At 33.9% G+C, this 11808-nt stretch overlaps 1 protein-coding gene across 1 annotated transcript; it reads left to right on the forward strand.

Annotated features, from left to right (window-relative positions):
- The first annotated feature begins 615 nt into the window (after positions 1-615).
- mdu (mitotic spindle positioning protein meduse) lies at positions 616-4491 on the forward strand. Its single transcript, XM_090103678.1, has 2 exons — positions 616-807; positions 2002-4491. The coding sequence occupies exons 1-2, from the start codon at positions 799-801 to the stop codon at positions 2890-2892; spliced, it is 900 nt and encodes a 299-aa protein (XP_089959804.1). The 5' UTR covers positions 616-798; the 3' UTR covers positions 2893-4491.
- Positions 4492-11808: the final 7317 nt, after the last annotated feature.

Raw genomic sequence — 11808 nt, forward strand, 5'->3', positions numbered from 1 at the left:
CGTGTTTAAATTTCAAACAGTCCGCGTCGGTATAAATATTTTTGTAGGTAACACAGCTCTGTGCATACTGCATCATATAAATTCTCGTGGCATTCGTAAAGCGATATATTTTCGTTGTAATTTGCAACTTGTTTTCTATGTTTTTAAAAACAAAAAGAAGTTAAGTAGGACCCTATCTGTCTAATCAGAAAGTAAGTAAAGTTGTTTATTTTACAAAATATACCTAGTTAGTAGTTACATACGTATCGGTATAGCCCTTTTATTTAAGGGTAGAGCATTATTTTAGGTAGTAAATTTTATTTATTTATTTATAAAATGGAATAAACAATTCTTAATCTAATGTAGATCTAGACTTAAACTCGCCTTCGTAAAATTTTACTAATTTATTAAGTTTTAACAAAGATATTGCCTGCACTTCATATTTCAAATCGAAGTAAAGAAACTATTTCTTGCTCCAAATAATATTATTGAGCCATCACACGTGAGTGTAAATCTGCTCTTGACAGTTCCAAGTGTATCGCTCTGAGGTATCGCTTTATAAATCCCGCGTGTAATATTTGTACACCTTTCTCTTTTCCACAGGTAAGTAATCCTCTCACTCGCGCTAATTAGACGGCTGACGGTGATACGCGCACGGCGCACGCCGCAGAGGACGTTAGCCCGCACGACGTGATAGACGCGTTCGTTTGTAAGCGGCAATCTACTTAATATCGTGGCAGGTGTCGGTACCGTCATGTGTGTGTAAAGTGAAGTTTTGTGCCAATTCAGTTTCCTGTTTACGGATTGTTACATTCAAATATGGGTGAAGTGAGTATCTCTTGTGTTCTTGTTGGAATGTGCTCGCTGCTCTAGATGGTGGTCAGTAGATCCTTTGATCGCGAGTTCGTAGGTCGATGGCTCGGGATACAGTATACACGACGCGTAGTCTCGTTTCTGCTATAATTACGTGCTGAATAAAGTTTTGGAATGTACACCGGGGTCCAAAGAGAGCTTTTACGAGGTCACTTCCACGGTCTGGCGTCGTTCCGCCGAGATTAAAGTACTGTTATACATCTGATAAGCCGCTCGATATATTATCTTCGATATTGTTCATTTTTATTGGAATCGAACGTTCTTGCAATAACAAATGAGTGGCTATTGTCTTATCTGAATGTATTAACTAATATGCTATCGACCTAATCAATTTATCACATAGGTATACGCACTTGAAACTTATATTGTTACATGCTCTATATCCACAATGAACAAACCATATGTAGGTATTCAGTATTAATCTTTCTTATATCTTAGTGTATATGTTTGATAAAAACAACAGTAAACTGTAAGACTTCTTAAGAACATAAGAAAGCGAGTGGATGTGAACTTAGCACATTCTTAAGTATGACCTCTATAATTTACCGGAACTTCAAGTTGTCGTAAGCGCTTTTCTTTACATAATATAAAATATTATATACATATTATAATATATGCCTGAATAATTTCATATTGATGTATTGTAGTTAGGTACGTTATTTAAAAACATTGAAGGCAAAATACAAGCTGTGTAATCACAAATACATCTGTTCTCAGACAAATTTAATTTTATTAATCATTATGATGAATCATTATTATATGAATCATAAAATAAATACAGTGTAAAAGTTTACTAGGTACCATGTGCAATAGGTACACATTCATTAAATATTCCCTATAAGAATACCTAGGCTATCTAACTGCATAATATTGAATATTAATAATTAAAAACTATATTTATCTTATACCTACCTACTCGTAGTCTGCAGAGTGAATACTAAATGCATTGAGCACTTCATAAAAATGATCACGTTTTTACAAATCTGTGTCACATTGTAAGGTCAGAGCCGACCAGTAGGTATCGAGACACACGCGCAATAAAATAAAGCATATACGGCAATATTGCACAATTAAGATAGCACAGTCACGTTTGTCATGTAAATACTTTTGTGGTACGATTTAAAAAAAAAATGTCTTTCATTTTTCCAGTCGTTGCTGAAAGAAGATCCCCTCTCCAGGATCCAGAGGGAAATCATTGAAGTCACGGAGAGGGAAAGGGAGTTCAAGGAGGGCCATTTCAGAATAAACAGACTCCTATCAGAGTCCACCATTGATGTAAACAAACAAAACGGCCACGTCAATGGCAATGGCATCGATAAACCTGGGAAAACTTTAAATAGAGCTGTGTCCACTTCACACCTACTAGGGCCTATAGCACCGTCACCTCCTACTACGCCCGCGCTCCTGAATACAAACGGCTACACGCGTAGATTTACGCCTCAAAATGGGACAAAAGGCTTGATGCAAAGGTTTATCGCAAGTAAGGGTAAAATGCCAGCTACCTCGCCTGGCGCTCCAACATCCCCGACTGCGCTTGTATCGACGCCCTTTCCACCGGCTCCGATCGTCCCAATCGTGCCCGCCGTCGCACCTGCGGCTATAACCCGCACTCCTGAGGGCAAACCAGTGAGAAAAGGTTACGTTCCAGTCGAAGAAAAAATTCAAAAGGAGCTCCAAGAGATGAAAAATAGGGAACACGAATTAAAGAAAATGAGAAAGAAACAAAAGCCATTCGATTTAGAGCTCAGTGATAATGAAACGACTTCGGAATCAGAGGATGAAGAAATCCCGATGCCGGGAAAATTGAAAGCGACAAAATCGATAGGCGAATTATACGAGGCATTGAATGAAGATCTAAGGTCGCCATCTCCGAGAAATAGTTCCGGGCACGACTCTCTCGGTAGCTTGAAGCCGGCGAAATCGTTGGCGGAGCTGTGCGAGTTGAGTCCGGGACAAGAGTTCCTAGCTCCGAGCTCCACGCGCCTGATAGCCCAATGGGAATCCATGATTCAACAAAAGCAAGAAGCGGGCGCGGCCTAAATCGCCGGCGCTAAAGTGTGTGACGCCAAAACTGCATCGTAAATAAAAATCGGTGGACTGGAAACGTGTGGCGGGTGAGCTCGCATGCAAAGCGCGTCATGTGGACAGTGTAACGGACGCCAGTTGGCATTTCGTGATCGTTAAACTCTAACATCCTAACGGTCTGTGCCCGAGTGAAACAGTTCGATTTCTCATTTTTTCGGCCAATCGATTGTGAAGCAATTAATTTTCTCCGCGAACAATGCAAATGATGGTTATCCGTAACGTCTATTAATATGCTGGAAAGCCGATACGCGCGGCATATGGTGTGAGATAGTTTCATCCCATTGTTTAGTATTTCTAGTGTATTCAAGAGGTTTTTTAGCAGCTTTCCCGGCGCAATGCGTCTTAGCGTTAGCACGTGAAGAGAAGCCTCAATCGTCGTGGGAAATTGGGAAATGTAAGAATAGCTGTGACCTTGTTACGCTCGCTTTGTATAATAAAAACTATTTTAAAAGTTTTTGAAACAAATTTCTATCTCTACAAGTTCGTCTATCAGTTCAGTTTCGCCACAAATCTTTCTTTATAATTTTGATATATTTCATAGAAAACGTTGTAAATCATTCGCTTTCTTTAAACTTTTATCACATGTCTTCAATAAGCGATGCCAGTCCAATGTTGCCTGATTGCATTTAGATGCGTGATTATAATGCATAATTCATTGTTCAATTGCGACATACTTTCACGTTTCATGTATGACCTTCTCTAAGACTAATCTTATTTTGAACTCTTCTATGTGTTATGTGTTCACTCTTAATTCCAACTATTTTATTCTTAAACAATGCTAATGATATTTGTTTCAAAAACATATTTTTCTAAAAGATGATGCAAAGTACTTAAAGTTTCCTATTTATAAAATTCTATATATGTACTTAGATATAAGCGCATGTTCTAGGCCTCGCTAATCAAAAATATTCTTAGCCAATGAATTTACTTGTAAATTAGTGTATTAATACGAAAAAACGTTGATCGTTGAAATAGAGTGCCTTATTTTATGTAGCGTGTAGCACAAGTTTTAATACTTTTTTATCAATGACAATTTATGTTCTATTATAAATCGTTCATTCGTCGATGGCAACTCTATCTTTTGTATATTGTATATTTATTAATTATTAATAAAACTAATAATATTTTATCAGTGATATAGTCACTAAATGTTATTGAAATGATTATTATAATATCGATTTAATGTAAAAAACAAACAGATTGATAAAATAAACGTGACGGTGGTTTAATCAAGTCAGTATCTAATCAGTGCCAGATACAGTTCGAGAAATAATTATTGTTGAAATATATTAAAATTCTATAAATTAAAATACAAGATTGCATATATTTTTTAAGAAATTTGAATGGATTCTATATAATTGTATAAATAAATGAAGTAATCCTTATCGATATTGTAAATCTCTAAAAAGTAAAAACGTTGTGTATTGCGTTATGAGGGAAAGTAGATCAAAATTAAATGCAATGGCGCTGTTTCAACGAAGCGCTAGTTTATGTACAATTATGTTGACAATAAGATAAAAAATAGGTTTTCGAAAGATTTGTAGACGAGTATTTATATTAGTTACTTAATTCGTCAAAATATTAAATCTAAATGCTTTACGAATTGTGCTTCAGTTCTAAAAACAACCACTTAACTGTCTAGAACTATAATAAAGTTGTTATTCCTTTTTAATTGTGTTCTAATACAGCTAAATACTCGTCTATAAATGTATTGAACCAAATAAAAAACCGACTGTATCGCTAAGACTACAGTCTACAGCTGGCTAACATAATTTTAATATTTATCGCTTGCAAGGCTCGTACAGTCGTCTATGTGATAAAATGCCTTGATAACATTGCATAATATTGTTTGAAAATGTTTACAAATTGGATATTTACAAAATGTAGTATAATTATAATTTATATGTAGGGTTATCGCAATAAAAACGTTGTCAATAAAGAAATGCTTTCTCTTTTCAACCACAGTGTCCTCATGTTACTGTAACTGATACCTCGGCTTCGCTCGTTGTGTGGTTTTATCAAGTTTGTAGCGTTAAAAGCCGACACACTAAACAATACTTGGATATACAATTCCATTTGAATATATTACTGTTTAGGTATTTACTACTTACCTATTTCAACAAGAATTTTCGTTCGTGGCATAGATAATATCTTTACTTTAGAATACATAATTAGCTATCTTAAAATGAAAGAGGCGTCAAAATAGATCTTTAATTTTCATAAAAGTATAATACCTGAATCAAATGTTCAGATCCGTCCTTAATTACGTACCTATCAATATTTTACATAATATTTATGTTAAGTATAGACATTAGACATACATCTCTATAGTAAAGTAATTAGTACTACAAATCCCCTACTAAGTTACTACGTCAAAATTTTGTTTGTTTTGATTGTCAATAGCGCCAAGAGCATTGTTTGCTCGTTTTGAATAACAATGCGAACATTAACCGAATATAAAATAATATAATTAGCGCTTTGTGAGCCAGTGTGTACGTGCCTCTCATTATAACGAGTTGAAGTAAACACTGATGACGTCACGGTTATTAAGTTTTTACAAGTATTCAAATCAATTATATTGCAGAACAAATATAGGTCCAAGGTTATTAGGATATTTAAATACATACTTTTTTTTCTTATTAGGATCTTGAGGAAAATAGTTGTTCAATAAAAGTACTCGTCACTCAACATCCATATGGTTATATAAAAAAACATAGACAGTAAATTTACTATAATATATAACTGTATTAAAGAATGCATTAGGTATTGTGAATGTTGTATTACAACATTTTTCATGATCATCGATTTTTGAAGCACAAATGCTGAAAAGTAACAATAGAATATTTTTATAAACATGATGCACTATTTTAATTTTAAAATTTGCAACTGATGGTATGTGGAAATATGAATTCATTCACTCTTAAATCATCGTAATACAGCCTAATATTTAAGCATAAAAATACACAAACAATGTGCTACTAATAACAAAAAGTAAATACATACACTGCGTATGTAAATTTATCTAGCTACTTAATAATATTAAAACTGAAATAATTAATTAACTTAACATTTTTACTCAGTTTTAAATATATTTAGAAATAAAAAAATACAAAGATAACAAACACGATCTATTATTCATACTAAATAACCCAGATTTACAATATTAAATATCATAAAAATACGATAGTTCAAAAATATAGTTTTAAAGCGTACATCATTGCAACCGTTATCCAATTTATCATTTATCTCGAGCAGCCGAGTTCAACGAGTGCGCATCGCAGTCCGCAGACAACTTATATAACTCCTATGTTTATAAACATTATATTATTAAGAACATTAAATTTAATAATTTTGTTTATAAACATTTAATTACTTACTGACCTTTAATATGTCTTATCCCCGTATTACCCGTGCGATAAGACGTAATTAAAAAAAAAAACAAACAATAATAAATTAAAATATACACTGAATTATTTAATTACACTGAATTATTAATTAAAATAATATCTATATTCAGATTCTAAATAATATAATGTTATAATATTATGCTGTGATATATTATATGCAGCGCAGCGTAGCAAGATAAAAAATCAAGTTAGTCCAATTTAAATATTATTATACTTAGTAATATATCGAATACATAATCCTCTTAAAGTATGTCTAAAACAGTATAATCATATTATATAACAAGTAAAAAGTAACACAAGTGGAATAAATATGTTTTCAGTAGATATGTAATGTCAGGCGGTTTGCCTTGCTCTCAATATTGGGTGTTCATATGGTCTGATGAAGATTTATCTCATATCAAATGTACAACTAGATCTTAATATAGTTACTAATCGATATTCAAGCCTTTTCTGAATTAATATATGCATTTACTAATCGCATTTTTAAGGACTATATTTGCAAATACTTAGCGTACAACAAACATTTCTTAATCATAGAATTTTTGGGTGTGTATGGTACCTATTCAAATAAATTAAAATGCGAATTCACAAGATAAATATTTTTTCTAATATTTAATTTGCACATCGTCCACATCTAAATTTCAACTGGCAAAGGAAACCGACAAATCCTGACAAAACTCCTTAGGAGACTCTTGTCAAACATGGTAATATTATGTTTCTAAATCTTCTAAACCACTTTATATGAAAATCGTAAATAAATAGATTATAGCTTTTCTATTTTTAACACGAGCTAAGCCGTGGGCTGCAGATAATCCTACTAATACATATTAATTAGCTATAATTTTTAGTTTTAAGTAATTTGTATAACTAGCATAGTAAAGTGTTATAAATAAATAAATAAATAAATAATTATAGACTAATACCTACATATATCACAATATAGTAAAAGTGTGTGTTGGTGGATAGATGTTCTTTATTCTTTAACACTAAAAAGTATAATTGGATCGACACAAAATTATGTATGTAGATACTTATATAAATTATCTATACTAATATTATAAAGCTGAAGAGTTTGTTTGTTTGTTTGTTTGAACGCGCTAATCTCGGGAACTACTGGTCCGATTGGAAAAATTCTTTCGGTGTTAGATAGCCCATTTATCGAAGACGGCTATATATCATCACGCTAAGACCAACACGAGCGGAGCCACGCGGGTGAAACCGCGCGGCACTGCTAGTAATATTATAACAGTCTGGATAGGTATGATACCTTCCATGGTATCGTGCAAGTGAAGCCGCGAGCTGCAGCTAGTAATCTGTAAAGTAAATGCATTCCTAGACGACGCTGATAAAAACACTCGAGACGTTTTGTAGATCACTTGTTTTGAAGCGATTGTTGACGCCACACTTTACAGCTAGATTTATTATATATATAACTTACAAAAATTTATTACAATACTGGAAGTACTACGGCTCATGCGCATTTTTATTATTTAGGTAAGTAGGTATATGTTTCTGTTAGCATAAAATATATCATGCCTCCATGGACGTATAAAAAAAGACGGACGGTATATCGCCTAAACATTGAGTGAAGCCTAGTAATGGCGGCGAAACATCCATGTGTGTGTGCCATGTTGCCATGGCAACAGCTGTCCTGATGACAATGGCGGCTGTATTTTTTTTCTATAAATTTTGCCGTAATAATTTTGTCATTAAAACATAAAAGAAATAACTTGCTTTCCTGTGGAATGTAATCCCTTGTGTTTTGTTATTTAAAATTGTACTGTTGCGGCACCATTGAACCACACAAGACGGCGTTTTAAATATTTTTTGTGAAACAGTGACGCAGTTAATCAGTCGGTAGTTCACGACGTAATGGCGGCCGACTAGCTTACTATGGTGAGAGTGTGTGCGTGTTTATTGTCTTTACACGATCGCTAGCTTACTATGGTGGCTTCACGTTGTTTGTTCGTAATACGGTGTCCGTCTTTTTTTATACGTCCATGCATGCCTCAAAAATGTTTATTATTATTTTATGATGAACGTTAAAAGCTGCCATTGTCTGAAAGCAAATTGCATTGTTATCTCAGTTCTCGATCAATATCCGTCGATAAGGTTCTATTATTACGGCTATTTTATCGGCCTGATTACAGACGATTAACAATGTTTCTAAGTATTTACGGTCAATTAATCGTTCCAAATTATCATGTCAGATAAGGCTGTTGTTTGATGATTATTGCTTAAAGATTGTTGAAAGCCGACCCTTATGAGATGATGCAGCGGGTGATCTTCTAGCTGAAAAGAAAATAAATTTAATATCTTCTTTAGACTAATAATTATTAATCTAAAGAAAACATACAGTACCAAGGTGAACAACCACAAGCGTGCACTGTGCAGCATTAATTAAAGATTAGGATAAAAAATATTATTGCATTTATTTCATTTATATACTGATAGAGTGGGTAGTCTGTAAACATATATTGGCTTACCAGACGATTTTGTTGGATAATAATGCGATAAGTTAGGGGTATTAAAATAAGCAGGAGACAAAACAAACATACATTTAAAGCCATACGATAAAGGTACCTATGGTATTTACATAATGTATTCTTCCTTGATTGAAGAAGCAGTTTCTATTTGATTTCTGCTTGTATACAATTAAATTAAGTTTAATATATATGTATTATGTACTTTCAAGTAAGCGCATAATCGTGACTGCAATTACGTCATTAGAACCTTCTAAGGCGCGGGACATATACAAGCGGCGCGGCGCGCATCGGGCGCACCGCGGGCGCACTGCCGGCGCGCCGCGGGCGCGCTGCCGGCGCGCCTCGGGCGCGCTGCCGGCGCGCCTCGGGCGCGCTGCCGGCGCGCCTCGGGCGCGCTGCCGGCGCGCATCGGGCGCGCTGTTGGCGTCCGAAAATGATATTTATATACTAGAGTGGTTAAATGCATTTTCTTCATGCATAATTTAGTAAAATTATGTTTTTTTGTACTAAAAGAGATTAACATTAATTTGAAAGTAACGATTTTGTTTTGATAATTCCTTGTAAGTAAATAGCGAGGATAACCCCACGATTGCAAATATATCTTTGTTGGAAATGTTGGAATTTACTTGGAAAATGTTATAGTACTTTTAAAGTAATTTTAAAGTAGTACTGGTGTAATGATGGAAGAAAAGAAGGTTAATATAACACAAAATTTATATTGTACTAGCGGTCCGCCCCGGCTTCGCCCGTGGTACATATTTCGCAATAAAAGGTAGCCTATGTTCTTTCTCAGGGTCTAAAGATTATCTGTGCCAAATTTCATCAAAATCGGTCCAGTACCTAGTTTATGCGTGAAAACCATACATACATACATACATACATACATACAAACCTTTCCTCTTTATAATATTAGTATAGATAAAATATGGTTTTCAAACACAGGTTTACATTTAAACCATATAAATCTTATCATTAAAATCTCAGTTCAAAAGTATTTACAGTACTGATCATTCCACAATATTATTACAATTACAAATAAATAAAAAACACAATCAAAATCAGGATTATCTTTATTTCTGACATTGTAAATACATGGGAACTTTCATTATGCTCTTCTTCATTTTCACTTTCCCTACTGCCATCACCTGTGTAAATCATTTCATCGATTAATTCAATTCACCTTTAAAAACAAAACGAAGAAGGGTATGTAATAGCAGCTCTATATAATTCCACACAGAGAGAACACATTTTTGACTGACAGGCTACCGTCTCCTACCACCCGATTTGTTTTTGATTGTGTATGACCGTGAATTGACCTCTATTTGGATGCGATGGGGGAAGCGCGCCTGCGGTACGCCTGCGGTACGCCCGCGGCGCAACCGTGGCGTGCCGCCTCGTCGCCTTTCCAAAATTCTTTCATACAAAATGTATAAGAAGGACGTGGTGCAAAACAGATTCAAGAGGTGCGCTTATGGCACGCCCGCGCCCGCGCCGCTTGTGTTTGACCCGCGCCTAAGGAAAATCCAAAACAGTACGAAGGTTACATATAATTATGTATGCTGTTTTCTACGTGTACACAATTTCTTATTGTTGGAAAATTCTTCACTAGAATAAGCATTTTCTTTTGTGGAAATGGAAAAATGAAATAGTTCCATGGAAGTGGAATAGTGTGGAATTTTTAATTTTTATTATTGTTTATTATTAGAAGAATTTATTTATTTTTTAGAAGACATTATTCTTAGAATAATTGTATTAAGGAGTATATTTTAGTTATTTTACTAATAATAGATAGTTACTAAATATATATATAAAAAATTATACTTACGATAAATCGTGGAGTTCACTATCAATTCAGTTTTTCATATCGTTTAATAATTTGCCTATAATTCTTATAGATTAAATTCCAATTAGTGAATCAGTCTTTCTAAGATTGATAATGAGTTCTAGCTAATTTATTATACCTACCTAGGTTAAAAATGTAATATGTATTGTATATACATAATATATATTATGATTTTGCTTATCGTGTATTGCGTCAATATAATAATCGCGTCATTCATATATATAAAATACCCACGGGGAATTGTGTATGTGGCATTTTTTGTAATAAAACCTGAATAGTATTTTGAATCCATACTGTGTTAGTAAGACGAAGTATATCTTAATTAAAGCTTATCAAGTATAAGTTTTTTAGTTTGTACTACGGCCACGGGTTTCATCCTTCATCCATGTGGTTTTACTCGCGAGCAACTGAATAAAAAAAGCATCTCTACAACAGCATAATCTATTTGAATATAAACTTTCCAAAATCAGTACCCATATTATTATTATTATTATCGAAAGCTCAGCTGGACTCTATCGTTTACATTATGTATACCTACCTATCGTTATTATTATTAATAACGGAATGTGAATGAATTGAATTTTTAAAAAGTATAGTGCCTAGTAGCACAGTTTAAGAATGATTGTTACACTGTTAAGTATCACTTACACGGAAAGTTCGTGTGTATAAAAGGTATTATATTATATATGTGGTCTTACATAACAAAGGCAACCCTTCGTCACGGCCGGCGCGCCTGGTCCTTAAGGTTACTGTGGCTGGTAAATGTCACTCAACTTGTAGAGAATTCATAATGATAGTGACGTAAGCTATGCCTGGTTATAGTGCACTTGGTTTTTTCATATAAACTGGTTTAGCAGAGCTTTTAACACATATAATATGTCATGTATTGAGTATAAGGTATAAGGTACCTACAGGTATTTTACAGGTTAATGGCAAGTAATACATAATTGAATTACTTATGTACTTGTAGCCAATGGCGAACCTTAAAAGTATCTAATGCAGAAAAAATGTATGATCAATCAGTGATGCACTTATTCAACTTTTTTACAGATGTATAATTGAGGAAAACAAAAGAAGAAATGTTTTAATATCTACATTAATGTTTACACATAACACTGTAAAATAAGCTTTTTTA

This window comes from Colias eurytheme, chromosome 7, assembly GCF_061535395.1.
Source record: "Colias eurytheme isolate Ceu_HAF_F1 chromosome 7, ilColEury1 Martin Lab GWU primary, whole genome shotgun sequence".
Taxonomy (NCBI): domain Eukaryota; kingdom Metazoa; phylum Arthropoda; class Insecta; order Lepidoptera; family Pieridae; genus Colias; species Colias eurytheme.